The sequence below is a fragment of the Chiloscyllium punctatum genome, chromosome 29, assembly GCF_047496795.1.
Source record: "Chiloscyllium punctatum isolate Juve2018m chromosome 29, sChiPun1.3, whole genome shotgun sequence".
NCBI lineage: Eukaryota > Metazoa > Chordata > Chondrichthyes > Orectolobiformes > Hemiscylliidae > Chiloscyllium > Chiloscyllium punctatum.
The window spans coordinates 69,338,436-69,353,975 of NC_092767.1; the positions used below are offsets into that span (position 1 = coordinate 69,338,436).

Here is a 15,540-nt window from a genome sequence, read left to right on the forward strand (position 1 = left end):
CTAGGGAGTGTTGCTGAACAAAGAGACCTTGGAGTGCAGGTTCATAGCCCCTTAAAAGTGGAGTCGCAGGTAGACAGGATAGTGAAGGAGGTGTTTGGTATGCTTTCCTTCATTGGTCAGCCCATTATGCCTGTACCAGCTTTTTGAGGGAGATTAAATTTATAATGCTTCACCCTTCAAAAGGAACGAACAGAGAATGGGGATAGTCTGGGCAAAGTTCTTAGAATACCTAGCTTTTCTCTTTTAGACTGATATATTTTCAAAGTTATCGTAGGTAATATGATCAATTTTGTTACAGATTGACCGGGATAATAAAGTGGCTGGGATATTCCCTCGCTTGACATTAAAAGACAAATCAACATATGTACAGTCCTCAACTAAGAACTATGATGATGTGAGTATGAAGCTGTGTTTATTATTGCATAAGACTACAGAATATATTTTGAAATGTACAAAATTCCAGAGTGAAATAAGACTAGCGGGTTTTTGAGAAGATTTGTAGCTCAGGTTGAGGTTCTGGGTTTAGGTTTGCTTGCTGTACCTTTCAGCTCAGCGAGCAAACCTTCATTGTGAAATAAAACTATTTACATTATATTTTTGGCTACTTGTTCCTAACTCTGCCCTGTTATGGACCAGACCCAAAACCCCTCAAATATATTAAGAACGTAGCCTGGACCCACATTTTGTCTTATTTTAAATGTAAATGTGTTCCAGAGGCAATTCAGTTGGGTCCAACATTAAACAAAACACAATTTATTCGAGCACTATATTAAAATACAACAAAAGATAGAAAAACGTGGACTAACTTAACTTCATTGGAAAACTTAACAGAATAATAGATACAGTAATTATTGCTAATTAACTGTCTCAATGTAGTAACATTCCATAAACATACCTCTTGGCAAAAAGGCAAATTCAGAAAAGAGATTTTGGTCTCGCATGCAACTCCAGCGGCCCAGGTAGAGAATCCCCAGATTTTGGATGTAATCAAGAGAGGGAAAAATAGCTTCCACTTTTTCTTGACCCACACAGCAACCGCTGCTGGAAACAAAATCCCTGGTTCTGAGGATGGGATCTTGACCACACCCATTCAGGATGCTTCTATTGTTCCAACCTTTTCTTTAAAAAAAAAGCACTCAAGGCTTCTGAAGTTGTTTATGTTCTCATAGACTGCTAGGCACCTGTTCTGCAGTCTCTCTGTCTCTATGAGAAACATGCCTCTTAAAGCGACAGTATCCTCAATAGCATATTTTGAAAGCCTGATGATCAACCTGGAAGAAGCTCTGCTTTCTTGAAATGCCACAGCAAAGTCTGGTTTAGAGCAACAAGGACTCTGTGTCAGAGTGTGAATTAAGTGGGGGAGCATTGGTTTAATCTCAAGGCTGTTGCTTGTTGAAATTGTGGAACAATTTGCTTTGTCTGTAAGCTGGGAACTTTTGGGACATGTCTTTAAGATCCTCCGGCTCAAACAACTTGCTTCTGTTGAAAATCTTCAGTGCCAGCTCACCATGGTGTTACTGTGCTGCTGTGTGGCCTGGCAAGTGGAAGATGCACAAGTCAGGAGTGGCAGCATTAAAGTAGACCTCACATTTCATCCCGGGACTGGTGCCCCTAATGCACCAGGTGTGACCGACGATTGAAAGAAAGACCTTGGTGTTCTGTTGCACCCCAGGGCAGCCACAGTATCTCATTAAGGCCGCCTTCATATTCCCTGATTGCAAGAGGACTCGATTTGCAATAGAATCATAAAGTTATAGTCATACAGGACAGAAACTGACCCTTCAGTCCAACTCATCCATGCCAAGCAACCTGGTCCCATTTGCCTGCATTTGGCCCATATCCCTCTAAACCATTCCTATCCATGTAGCTGTCCAAATGTCTTTTAAATATTGTAATTGTACCTGCATCTGCTACTACCGCTGTCAGTCCATTCCACATAAGAACCACATAAGAAGTGTGAAAAGATTGCCCTTCAGGTCCCTTTTTAAATCTTTCTCCTGTCACCTTGAAAATATGCCCTCCAGTTTTGACCTCCCTCACCCGATGGAAAATACTTTTGCTACTCATCGTAGCCATGCCCCTCATGTTTTTATAAAGCTCAATAAGGTCGCACCTCAACCTCCTACTCTCCAGGGGGAAAAAGTCCCAGTCTATGCAGCTTCTCGTCATAACTCAAACCCTCCAGTCCTGGTAGCATCCTTGTCCATCTTTTCTGAACCCTCTCCAATTTAATAATACCCTTCCTACAGCAGTGTGACCAGCAATGTACCTGCTACTGCAGAAAAAGCCTCGCCAAAGTCAGGTGCAACTGTAACGTGATGTCCCGACTCTAATATTCAGTCATCTGAGCAATAAAGGCAAGCAATACCAAATGTCTTTAGCACCCTGTCCACCTATGATGCAAAACTGTCATTACATTGTTTCAGTGGGTTAAATAAATTCATTGGAATCTCTAGCAGGAAAGTAACACTGAATCTGCATAAAACCCTGGTCACGCTGCAACTGGAGTATTCATAGAATCCCTATAGTGTAGAAGCAGGCCATTCAGCCCATCGAATCCACACCACCTCCAAAGAGCATCTCACCCAGACCACCTCCCATAACCCTGCATGTCCCTGTGCACGTTAGCATCACCAACCCACCTAATCTTTGGATGGTGGGAGGACACTTATGCAGACGCGGGGAGATTGTGGCAAGTCCACACAGACAGTCGCCCGAAGCTGGAATCGAACCAGAGAGGTCCTGGTGCTGTGAGGCAGCAGTGTTAACCATTGAGCCACTGTGCTGCCCCAGCTCCAGTCACCACATTTTAAGAAGGATGTGAGGAACTTTGAAACAGCAGAAAGGAGACTTACCAGAACGGTTTCAGGATTTTAGCTGCAAGGTCTGGCTGGAAAAGCTGAGGTTGTTCAAAGCGTAATCTGACAAAGGTGTAAATGATTATGGCAGAGTTTAGATTAGGTTAGATTCCCTACAGTATGGAAACAGGCCCTTCAGCCCAACCAGTGCATACCAACCCTCCAAAGAGTAACTCACCCAGACCCATTTCCCTCTGACTAATGCATCTAACACCATGGGCAATTTAGCATGGCCAATTCACCTAACCTGCACCTCTTTGGACTGTGGGAGGAAACCGGAGCACCCGGAGGAAACCCACGCAGACACAGGGAGAATGTGTAAACTCCAGGCTGGAATCGAACCTGGGACCCTGTGCTGTGAGGCAGCAGTGCTAACCACTGAGCTATAGTGCCGCCCATAGATACACATTAGCTGATGGTTGAAGGAGTGCATGACCTAGATTTAAGGTTTCGTGGAGGTGGGGCTATTGGGGAGAGGTGGGGGGGGGTGAGTTTGGAGGTGGAAGGTGGGGAGCGGGGACAGAAAGAAATATGAGGAAGAATTTCATGCAGCAGATGGCAGTCACCCTGGAACGTGTTGTCTGTGGTGGAGCCAAGGTGATCAATGATTTCAAAAAGAAACTGAGTGGACACTTGAGGGAAGTAAACTTAGAGGGCTACGAGGATGGAGCGGAGGGAATGGGTCGGTCTGTAGAGAGCCAGCGTGGCTCTCTAAATGTGGAACAGTGGAGGGAATAGAATAGGTTTTTGTTTCAAAGGAAGTTCAGTCTGTAAATGAGCAAGATGGGAAAAGAAGAATATGGTGATAGGTTTAGGGGACGTAAGCCAAGTAGGTGAAGGCACGTATCTGTTTGTGTGCTATACCTTCTCCTTGATCTTGACTCATCCATTTATTGTTGTAAATGGAATTGGGGGGAGTCTTATTTCCAGGAGGTCACTCGATGAAGTGATTAGGAACTCACTTTAACAAGCAGCAGAAATTTTCTATTGGTATCATGAATATTTCGTGATGATGTCTTCCAGAAGGAAGTTCGGCAGTACAGTTTTTTCATTAAAAAAAGATGCAATCTGAATGATGAGATTTATTTTAAATAGGAAAGGCTTTCTTGGGTTCCTGTTTGTAAGGCTTTTGTCGTTTGGGATTCAGTACAAATGCATAAATCCTTGAGCTCACCAAATCAAATTATTTCCCTAATAGCCTGCGGAGCTAATCTAGAGGCACTTAGTTGCTTTAGAAGTAGTTATTAGGTGATTAATGATCTATACCTGTTCTTTTTCAGATGGCTTTTAAATATTTGTCTTGGATTCTGTTCCCACTGTTGGGTTGCTATGCTGTCTATAGCTTATTGTATATGGAGCACAAAAGCTGGTATTCCTGGGTGTTGAGTATGCTGTATGGCTTCTTATTGACATTCGGTGAGTACAAACCACTTGCAAAACTTTCTACGTAATGCAATACTATAACAAAAAAAGGGTCTCTGGTTTACCATGAACTCAAGTTACTGACTTTAACTGGTGAGTTGATGCTGCAATTGAAATCTAATGCTGAATCCTGTACAAATGTTCCAATTAACTGATTACTTTGCAAGATTTAATGTTGAGTCTTGGCAATAGAAGGGAGTGGGGAGTATAGGACACAGTTGACAGAGCTAAGTCACTGATTTCACCTGGTCTGGGATTATTGTTTGACTTGAATACAAGACTCAAACGTAACCCAAAAAAGGTCAGGTTTGATTCAGAAAGCTCCTCGGGAGAAACGCGATTAGAGTCGGTCAGGTGAGGTCCAGTCAGTCCTTTTCAAGACTGGCTTCCAGTTTATTTAATTCCTGTTAATGAGTCCAGGTAGTTAATGAGCACAGTTAACATGTCAACTTCATGACCTTGCAACACAACAGAATGGTGAAACTGGTTTGAGTCAGCATCCTGAGAGATGAGGTCACATCGGTGATGGGCAGCACCGTGGCTCAGTGGTTAGCACTGCTGCCTCACCACACCAGGGTCCCAGGTTCAATTCCAGCCTCAGGCGACTTGTCAGTGTGGAGTTTGCACGTTCTCCCCGTGTCTGCGTGGGTTTCCTCTAGGTGCTCCGGTTTCCTCCAACAGTCCAAAGATGTGCAGGTCAGGTGAATTGACCATGCTAAATTGCCCGTAGTGTTAGGTTAGGTGCATTAGTCAGAGGGAAATGGGTCTGAGTGGGTTACTCGTTGGAGGGTTGGTGTGGACTGGTTGGGCCGAAAAGCCTGTTTCCACACTGTAGAGAATCGAATCTAATCTCGTGTCCAAGGAGGGTGTGTTCAAGGTGACTGAAGAATGGTCTAGGATGTTGCAGGGAGGATATTTCCAACGAAAGCTTTTAAAAGGAAGGCTGAGGAAGATGTTTGGTGCATGCATCACACTGGAGCTGGCAGATGTCCAGGGGAATGATCTATTTGAATACAGAAGTCGGTGGGGGTGGGGGTTGGAGTGGAAACTGAGAAGAAGGAAATGTTCGTGCCACACACCGGTTAACAATTAACATACTATTTGGGTGCAAAGTGATTCATCACTTCTTCGCATTAGCATAGATACTTATTACAATTTAGTGGCAAACGTGGGATTTATAATCCTGGGGCTATCACTGAATTCCTGATTATATTTATTCCCCTTGATATACCTCCAGTGTCAAGTATTAGTATGCTCAGGTAATGCAGATTTATCCACCAGATTAATGATCATTTGCTGAACATGCACAACATCGTTTCACTAATCCACTTTCAATGTTTCAATGTCCTAAATCCGGATTATTCAGGCTGGGTTCAAATCCAGCAGGTGTGAGATGAGCACATTGAGTGCTGGTAATTGTTAATTGCAGTGGCCTGAAGTTAATACTTTTACATTGGAAGCTGCATGGAAGGAGGGACGCAATTGTTATGAAATTATAATCCTGTAGCAACCCTTGAAGTTTTAATTTCCAGTGTATTCAAATTCTGCCTGGTCTTTAAATATAATACCAGGCCTTTCGGAGTTGAAATGAGAAGATTAGCAAAGTTTGGGACCCACTTCCTTGAAGAGCTTTTAATGTCCAATGAATTGTCGGAGAGATTTTTGTTATTCAACGATGTTCAGGGCTTTGTGCCAAACTATGGAATTAGATTGCAGATCAGTTTGATCAATCTGAACAAAGTTGGCTGTTTCTTTATTCTAAGTCAGTTAGCTCTATCAAAGAGCCAGTATGAGCACGATGAGATGAATGGCCTGTTGTGTGTCTGAAGATTATAAGTGTCTATTTTGTTTCCTCCTTCCAGGATTTATAACAATGACACCACAGCTTTTCATTAATTATAAGCTAAAGTCAGTAGCTCATCTCCCGTGGAGGATGCTTACCTACAAAGCACTAAATACCTTTATTGATGATCTCTTTGCATTTGTTATCAAAATGCCAATGATGTACAGAATAGGATGTTTGAGAGATGGTAAGTGGTTGCATCATTTCAATAAATTTATCCACTGATTAGATGACTCTTTTACATCCCTCAGTTATGGACAATGAAGATGGGTATTTAACTTGGCTGGCGACATTTCTGTTGGACCATGAGACACAGGAGCAGGAATTGGGCCACTCGGTTCATCCGGTCTGCTCTGTCATTCACTTGAGGCCGATAAGTTCTTCAATCCCATTCTCCCACCTTCTCCCCGTAACCTTTGATCCCTTTGACAATCAAGAACCTACCTATCTCTGTCTTAACATACTCAATGACCTGGCCTCCACAGCCTCCTGTGGCAATGAATTCCATAGATTCACCACTGTCTGCCTGAAGAAGTTCCTCCTTATCTCCATTCTAGAGGGCTTTCCCTTTACTCTAAGGCTGTGCCCTCGAGACCTAGTCTCTCCTAACAATGGAAGCATCTTAGCGAGTTTTGAGAAGATTTGTAGTTCAGGTTGAAGTTTTGGATGTAGGTTTGCTCGCTGAGCTTGAAGGTTCATTTTCAGACGTTTAGTCACCTACTAGGTAACATTTTCAGTGGGCCTCAGATGAAGCACTGCTGATAATTCCTGCAGAAAACTAGCCACCAGGATACATGGACACCAACTAGCCACAAAAGACATGACCCTCTCTCTAGTATCCTTACAAATGGATGAGGAAGGACGCTACTTCGACTGGGACAACACATCTATCCTAGGACAAGCCAAACAGAGACACGCACGAGAATTCCTAGAAGCATGGCATTCCATTCAGAACGCAATCAACAAACACATCGAGTTAGACCCCATCTACCACCCCCTGAGAAAAGGAACCGGAAGTGACTTTACCACAGGAAATGACATCACCAATCCAAAGAAAGCCAAACATTTAAATAGAAAGCAGGAATTTCCAGCAGTGCTTCGCCTGAGGCCCACTGAAGATGTTACCAAGTAGATTGACGAAACGTCTGGAAATGAACCTTCCAGCTCGGTGAGCAAACCTACATCCAATGGAAACTTCTTTGCAACGTCTACTCTACCAGCGCCATTCAGTATTCTGTACGTTTCAATTAGATCCACCCTTATTCTTCTAAACTCCATTGAGTATAGACCCGGAGTCCTCAAACATTCCTGGGTCCGTTCTCGTGAACCTCCTGTGGACCCGCTCCAGGGCCAGTATATCCCTGAGGTATGGGGCCCAAAATTGCTCTCAATACTCTAAACGTGGTCTGACCAGAGATTTATAAAGCCTCAGAAACACATCCCTGCTTTTATACTCAAGTCCTCTTCAGATGAATGCCAACATTGTATTTGCCTTCCTGACTACTAACTCAACCTGAAAGTTTTCCTTAAGCTAAACCTGATCTAGGACTCCCAGGTCCCTTTGCACTTCAGATTTCTGAATTTTCTCCCCATTTAGAAAATAGTCCTTGCCTCTATTCTTCCTACCAAAGTGCACAACCTCACACTTTCCCACATTGTATTCAATCTGCCATTTCTTTGCCCACTCTCCTAACCTGTCCAAATCCTTCTGCAGCCTCCCCACCACCTCAATGCTACCAGTCCCTCTACCTATCTTTGTATTGTCAGCAAACTTAGCCAGAATGCCCAAATCCAGATCATTAATGTATAAAGTGAAAAGTTGTGGTCCCAGCACTGATCTTTGCGGAACGCCATGAGACACTGGCTTCCACCCTGAGAAGGACCTTTTTTTAATCCCCACACTCTGCCTTCTACCAGACACCCAATCTTCTATCCATGCTAGTACCTAGCTTCTAACACCATGGGCCCTATCTTTCTCAGCAGCCTCCTGTGCAGCACCACGTCAAAGTCCTCATGCAAGTCCAGATAGATAACATCCATCGGCTCTCCTTGGTCTCTCTTGCTCGTTACTTCCTCAAAGATTTCTAACAGATTTGTCAGGCACGACGTCCCCTTGATGAAACCATGCTGACTTTGCCCTATTTTACCACACACTTCCAAATATTCAGAAATCTCATCCTTCACAATGGACTCCAAAATCTTATCAACAACTGAGGTCAGCCTAATCAGCCTATAATTTCCCATCTTTTGCCTTACTCGCTTTATAAACTGGCGGGGAGAGGTTACTTTAGGGATTTTCTGAAGCGTGCACTTCACCTAACGAAGGAGCAGTGCTCCGAAAGCAGTTTCAAATAAACCTGTAGGACTATAACCTGGTGTCATGTGAGTTTGTCCACCCACCCCCCACGTCCAACCCCAGTAACTCCACATCATCATTAAATGACGGAGCTGGCTCAAGGGACCTACATCATCCCCTAATGTGTGTGTTCATACGACTATAATTGTTGATTCCAGGATTCAGACTGCTGACAAGCGACTGTCTGAGATTGGCGTGTTGAAGAAGGGAGATTCAGGACTGATTCAATTGTCTCCTTTAAACTGAAGTCATTCTTGTTGTTGATTCAGGCTTCGGGTTTACGAGAGAAAGTGCAACAAATCCTTTCTGCTTCTGGGTGTTTGAACTTTAGAATAATGCGAAACACTTGGCTTCGGAAATTGCACGATGAACATTTCGAAACCTTGTTAAGAATTATAAGGGCAGATCACATGGCAGGATGTGATATAGGGAAGCCTTTGTGAATATAACTCCTTCCAGCTCTGTATCCTGTTTGAGGTTGTTCTCTAATTTCCAATTCCTCCTCATTTACTGCTCCATCCACCATGGAGACTTAACTATTGGTGACCTCCTTAAACTATTCAGTTAGACTCATACAGCACGGAAACAGACCCTTTGGCCCAAACAGTCCAGACTGAACATAATCCCAAACTGAACTAGTCCTACCTGCCTGCGCTTGGTCCATATCCCACCAAACATTTCTTGTTCATGTACTTATCCAAACGTTTTTAAATGTTGTGACTGCACCTGCATCTGCCACTTACTCTGGAGGTTCATTTCACACACAAACCACTCTGTACGTTTTAAAGAAAAAACATTGTCTCCATTTTTTTAAGCATCCTTCTCCTCTTACCTTGAAAATATGCTCCTAGTCTTGAAATTGCCTACCCTAGGGAAAAGGCACCTGCTGTTAAACCTGTCTGTGCCCCTCATGATTTTACGAACCTCTATAAGTTCACCCCTCAACCTCCTATGCTCCAGTAAAAAGTCCCAGCCTATCCAGCCTCTCCTTATATCTCAATTCCTGGCAACGTCCCGGTAAATCCTTTCTGAACCTTCTCTGGCTAAGTAATATCCATCGTCTTACAGGATGAGCAGAACGTATCGTGGGAGCAAATTACAACAGATGCTGGAATCTGGTCTGAAAACAACAGATGCTGGAGATCACAGCGGGTTAGGCAGCATCCATGGAGAGAGAGCAAGCTAACCTTTCGAGTCTAGATGACTCTTCATCAGAGCTTGCAAGGCTAGATTGCTCTCTCCATGGATGCTGCTTGACCCGCTGTGATCTCCAACACATGTTGTTTTCAGACCAGAACGTATCCCCCATGTTTTGAGAAGATTTGTAGCTCAGGTTGAGGTTCTGGGTGTAGGTTTGCTCGCTGAGCTGGAAGGTTCATTTTCAGACGTTTCGTCACCATACTAGGTAAACCGCTTCAGTGAGCCTCCAGGCAAAGCACTGTTGATGTTTCCTGCTTTCTATTTGTAGAAATTCTGTAAATAGAAAGCAGGAAACATCAGCGCTTCATCCGGAGGCTCACTGAAGATGTTACCTAGTATGGTGACGAAATGTCTGAAAATGAGCCTTTCAGCTCAGTGAGCAAACCGATATCCCGAACTTATCCTCCATTTTCACCCCATCCTCCTCATGAAGCAGTCGCCTTCTCCAAACCCTGTTGCCTTCCTCAGCATCTCCCCAAGATATTCAATGGCCCTCCCAGCACCGAATACTCCACAGTTACCATTGACCACAAACTTAACCGGTCGTAAAAGCTGTGGCTGTGAGAGTTGGTTCAAGGCTGGATGTTCTGAACAATTAACTCACCTCCTTATGTCTCAACGCCTCTCCACCATCTCCACAACAGAAATAAAAACATGATGCGCTTCCTTGGCTGGGTCCAGCACCTGGATCATAAATAGTAACTTGGCATCAGGGAGGAGAGAGATGCCTCCTTGCTGTCATTTCCCTTACAGTGTGTGCCCTCAAACCTACCTTCCCAAGGGGAATAAATGCTCCTTGTCAGTATCCCTTGATTAAATCTTAAAATAACACCTGCAAGTTCCCCGCCATCTCTCTTGCTATCTTGATTTGGGAAGATACCTACAAAGGCCATTCCTACATTTTTTCCTGAATCAGAATCTAGTCCCATAGGAGGATCTTCACAATGTGCTGCAGTGCCTCACACCTCCTGTCGAATGGAAATAGGGATGGGCAATAAGTGATAGCCAGCAATACCCATCTCCCACAAGAACACAAGTCCAGTAGCGATCTCACCAATTGGAAGGGTGCAAGCTGAAGTGCACAAGTTGGTTCGAGATCAACTCCATTGGGTTTTACTGTGCCTCGCATTCTTCAGAAACTAAGTGATCATGGAATGGAAAGAGAAGTCACCAGTTCCTCCCCTTGACAAACCATCTCGAGCACCATCCTGACCAGCTTCCAATCAGTCCCTCAATAGTAATGGCAGGACCGTCCCTACTCTGCTGTTGAATCTACTGTGAACCTACCCAGCCGTCACAAAGTTCTGACTGAACTGGGCAGCACGGTGGCTCAGTGATTAGCACTGCTGCTTCACGGTGCCAGGGACCCGGTTTCCATTCCAGCCTCGAGCAACTGTCTGTGTGGAGTTTGTATATTCCCCCCGTGTCTGTGTGGGTTTCCTCTGGGTGCTCCGGTTTCCTCCCACAGTCCAAAGAATGAACTGCCAGAGGAAGTGGTGGAGGCTAGTACAATTGCAACATTTAAGAGGCATTTGGATGGGTATATGAATAGCAAGGGTTTGGAGGGATATGGACTGGGTGCTGGTAGGTGGGACTAGATTTTGTTGGGATATCGGGTCGGCATGGACGGGTTGTACCAAAAGGTCTGTTTCCATGCTGTATATCTCTATGACTCTATGTGCAGGTTAGGGTGCATATAATGATCAGGCTTAGTGGATTAGCCATGAGAAATGTGAGGTTATGGGTTTTTGGGTGGGTCTGGGTGGGATGTTCTTTGGAGGGTCAGCATGGACTCAATGGGCCGACTGGCCTCTTTCCACGCTGCAAGACACTCTGATGTTCCTGCAGCTCTTCAGCTTTTCAGATCTCTGCATCCTTTCACTGATGGCAGAGCTTCAGTTGGCCCGTTGGAACCCTTACTTGAGGCGTCTCTGCTTCCCCCCCCCCCCCCCCCCCCGCCCCACCCTCGCGTGCGCTCACATTTTTTGGGATATTAAAGTTTCTCCCAAACTCTGAATCACCTTCCTAAATACCGTTGATGTTTGGTTTGCAAATGCTGTGAAAAGTGCTTTGGGGTCACCTGCCCGCATTCAGTGTATTGCAGCAGTCCGATGTCATCCACAAATGACAGACCTGCAATTTCTTAACCCAGCCCCTGATGTCCTTTTGTAGTGCAGTAACAGGTATAATGTGGAAAACCCAGCAACACCCATCCATCTCCCACCAGTGTTCATCTGAGAACGATTGGATAACCTGTGTTGAGGTTTCTTAAGTCTGGACCCTGGGGGAGTCTCGTTTTTGAATATTATAAATTATAAATGGCACGATGTTTTTGAATAGCACCATAGACTCTTGAATGCGAGAGCAGGCCGACCTTGACTTAACGTGTCCGTAGAATGGATCAGAGTCTACACTTGTCTGAGATGACGCCCCTTGTTTTTTTTTCCCCCCAAATTAGATGTTGTGTTTTTTATCTACTTGTACCAACGCTGGATCTATCGAGTGGATCCTACTCGAATGAATGAATTCGGGACAAGTGGAGAGGATTCTGTGAAGGTGTCAAAAGAAAATAGTTCCCCTGAAGCTCTAATGGCGAAACCGGAGGAAGAGAAGAAAAATGAATAAGTGAACATCTTTGTATTGTCATAAGTTTAACGTTTCACTGAAAAAGACAGAGTGAGACCATGGACTGTAATAATCAACTTCCTGATTTTGTATTAATATAATCCTGTTGAAGACAAGTGAATTTGGAGTCCAGGTTAATGTGCTGTACTGTATTTGTTCTGAAACATATCTGTATTTAAGTATGATAACTTTGTAATCACTGTATTCCAGTGTGGAATATTTGGTACATTAAATTACTAATAACGTTTAAATTGCAGCTATTTGTCAAAGGGCAGCCTCTGTTCATTTAAGGCTGGGTGGGTTTGCTGGGGCGGGGGGGGGAACATAACAGATTTTAGAAATAAAGAATTTATTCATTCATCTGAAATTCTGATTCCAGTTTCAATATATATGTGGAGGTTAATTTATGAACTAATTCTGAAGCAGGACATGTGTGAACTTGTTAGAACTGTGGATAAATATCTGTTAATGCTTTATTCCAGTTGCATTTGAAGAAACAAGTTTTCAAAGTAAGTGCTCACTCCGAGGTCAAGTACCAGCTACTGATGCCAACATGAGGGGGCATTTCTGAACTGAGTGCCCCAGTGTTGATTCGGTGTTTATTTTTCACTAATATAATCCATTTTCAAAAATATTTGTGCTAAGAGCTCAGACGGTGCTCACCCTTCGATATTTACTTGTGTCCAACTTTCAGCACCGAAATAAAAGTAGCGGTTAGTTGATTTAAAAATATTTCCCGCCTCTGGTGACTTTTTCCGTCGCTAAAGAATTTGCCTGTGGGGGTCAAAAACTGAAAGAACTGCGGATGCTGTAAATCAGAGACCAAAATAGAAATTGCTGGAAAAGCTCAGCAGGTCTGGCAGTATCTGTGGAGAGAAATCAGAGTTCAATGTTTCGACTCGCATGACCCTTTGCTCAGAACGTGCAGAGATTATTGTGTTGGGCATGCATGAGGGCGCTTCATCCCCCAACTCTGAACAAAAATCCCCACCCTATTCTGTTTGTCGGGTAGAGCAGTGAGGAGTCCCACTTCCCTGGCAAGTCTCGGTTATTTGAAATTAGATTGTTAGATTATCGCTGGCTTATTGTGGGGTGTGAATGCCTTTTGAATGTTGTAATTGTACCAGTCTCCACCACTTCCTCTGGCAGCTCATTCCACATATGCACCACCCTCTGTGTGAAAAGGTTGCCCCTTAGGTCTCTTTCATATCTTTTCCCCTCTCACTCGAAACCTATGCCTTCTAGTTCTAGACTCTCCCCACCCCAGGGGAAAAACCTTGTCTATTTACCCTATGATTTTATAAACCTCTAGTAGGTCCCCCCTCAGCCTCTGACGCTCCAGGGAAAACAGCCCCAGCCTGTTCAGCCTCTCCCTATAGCTCAAATCCTCCAACCCTGGCAACATCCTTGTAAATCTTTTCTGAACCCTTTCAAGTTTCACAACATCCTTTTGAAAGGAAGGAGACCAGAATTGCAAGCAATATTCCAACAGTGGCCTAACCAATGTCCTGTACAGCCGCAACATGACCTCCCAACTCCTGTACTCAATACACTGACCAATAAAGGAAAGCATACCAAACGCCGCCTTCACTATCCTATCTACCTGCGACTCCACTTTCAAGGAGCTATGAACCTGCACTCCAAGGTCTCTTTGTTCAGCAACGTTTCCTAGGACCTTACCATTAAGTATATAAGTCCTGCTAAGATTTGCTTTCCCAAAATGCAGCACCTCCCATTTATCTGAATTAAACTCTATCTGCCACTCCTTAGCCCATTGGCCCATCTGATCAAGATCCTGTTGTCAACTGAGGTAACCTTCGCTGTCCACTACACCTGCAATTTTGGTGTCATCAGCAAACTTACTAACTGTACCTCTTATGCTCACATCCAAATCATTTATATAAATGACAAAAAATAGTGAACCCAGCACCGATCCTTGTGGCATTCCACTGGTCACAGGCTCCAGTCTGCAAAACAACCCTCCACCACCACCCTCTGTCTTCTACCTTTGAGCCAGTTCTGTATCCAAATGACTAGATCTCCATGTATTCCATGAGATCTAACCTTGCTAACCAGTCTTTCATGGGGAACCTTGTCAAATGCCTTACTGAAGTCCATAGAGATCATGTCCACCCTCTGCCCTCATCAATCCTCTTTGTTACTTCTTCAAAAAACTCAATCAAGTTTGTGAGACATGATTTCCCACACACAAAGCCATGATGACTATCCCTAATCAGTCCTTGCCTTTCCAAATACATGTGCATCCTGTCCCTCAGGATTCCCTCTAACAACTTGCCCACCACCATCAGGCTCACTGGCCTATAGTTCCCTGGCTTGTCCTTACCACCCTTATTAAACTGTGCACCACGTTAGCCAACCTCCAGTCTTCCAGCACCTCACCTGTGACAATCGATGATACAAATATCTCAGCAAGAGGCCCAGCAATCACTTCTCTAGTTTCCCATTGAGTTTTAGGGTACGCCTGATCAGATCCTGGGGATTTATCCACCTTTATGCGTTTCAAGACATCCAGCACTTCCTATCTGTAATATGAATATTTTTCAAGATGTCACCATCTATTTTCCCACATTCTATATCTTCCATGTCCTTTTCCACACTGATTGTGAGAAGATTTGAAGCTCGGGTGCTCGTTGTTGTAGTTCTGTTCGCCGAGCTGGGAATTTGTGTTGCAAACGTTTCGTCTCCTGTCTAGTGACATCCTCAGTGCTTGGGAGCCTCCTGTGAAGCGCTTCTGTGATGTTTCCTTCGGCATTTGTAGTGGTTTGAATCTGCCGCTTCCGGTTGTCAGTTCCAGCTGTCCGCTGCAGTGGTCGGAATATTGGGTCCAGGTCGATGTGTTTGTTGATAGAATCTGTGGATGAGTGCCATGCCTCTAGGAATTCCCTGGCTGTTCTCTGTTTGGCTTGTCCTATAATAGTAGTGTTGTCCCAGTCGAACTCGTTGCTTGTCATCTGCGTGTGTGGCTACTAAGGATAGCTGGTCACAGGTAAAGGTCAGAAATATACATATAGACAAGGAAGAAACTATGGTCTCATTCAATGTAGCGGCACTGTTCACCTCTATCGACAAAACCCTAGCCAGAGAAACAATAGCCAACCTTTTGGACATACAGAACAGACAACAGGACGGGGAACCTACCCACAAAGACGGCACACTCAAACTACCGGACCTGTACCTCACAACACACTTCACATTTAACAACCAAATATATGAAC

At 44.2% G+C, this 15,540-nt stretch overlaps 1 protein-coding gene across 2 annotated transcripts in view; it reads left to right on the forward strand.

Moving 5' to 3' along the window:
• clptm1 (CLPTM1 regulator of GABA type A receptor forward trafficking) overlaps nucleotides 1-13,036 on the forward strand; it is a 64,539-nt gene extending 51,503 nt beyond the window's left edge. For both annotated transcript variants that reach the window (XM_072549351.1, XM_072549352.1), the window contains exons 11-14: nucleotides 299-394; nucleotides 4,139-4,274; nucleotides 6,143-6,310; nucleotides 12,138-13,036. In XM_072549351.1, coding sequence (XP_072405452.1) covers nucleotides 299-394; nucleotides 4,139-4,274; nucleotides 6,143-6,310; nucleotides 12,138-12,304 — 567 coding nt within the window. In that variant the 3' untranslated portion in view covers nucleotides 12,305-13,036. The remainder of the gene's footprint in view (nucleotides 1-298; nucleotides 395-4,138; nucleotides 4,275-6,142; nucleotides 6,311-12,137) is intronic.
• The last annotated feature ends 2,504 nt before the right edge of the window (nucleotides 13,037-15,540 follow it).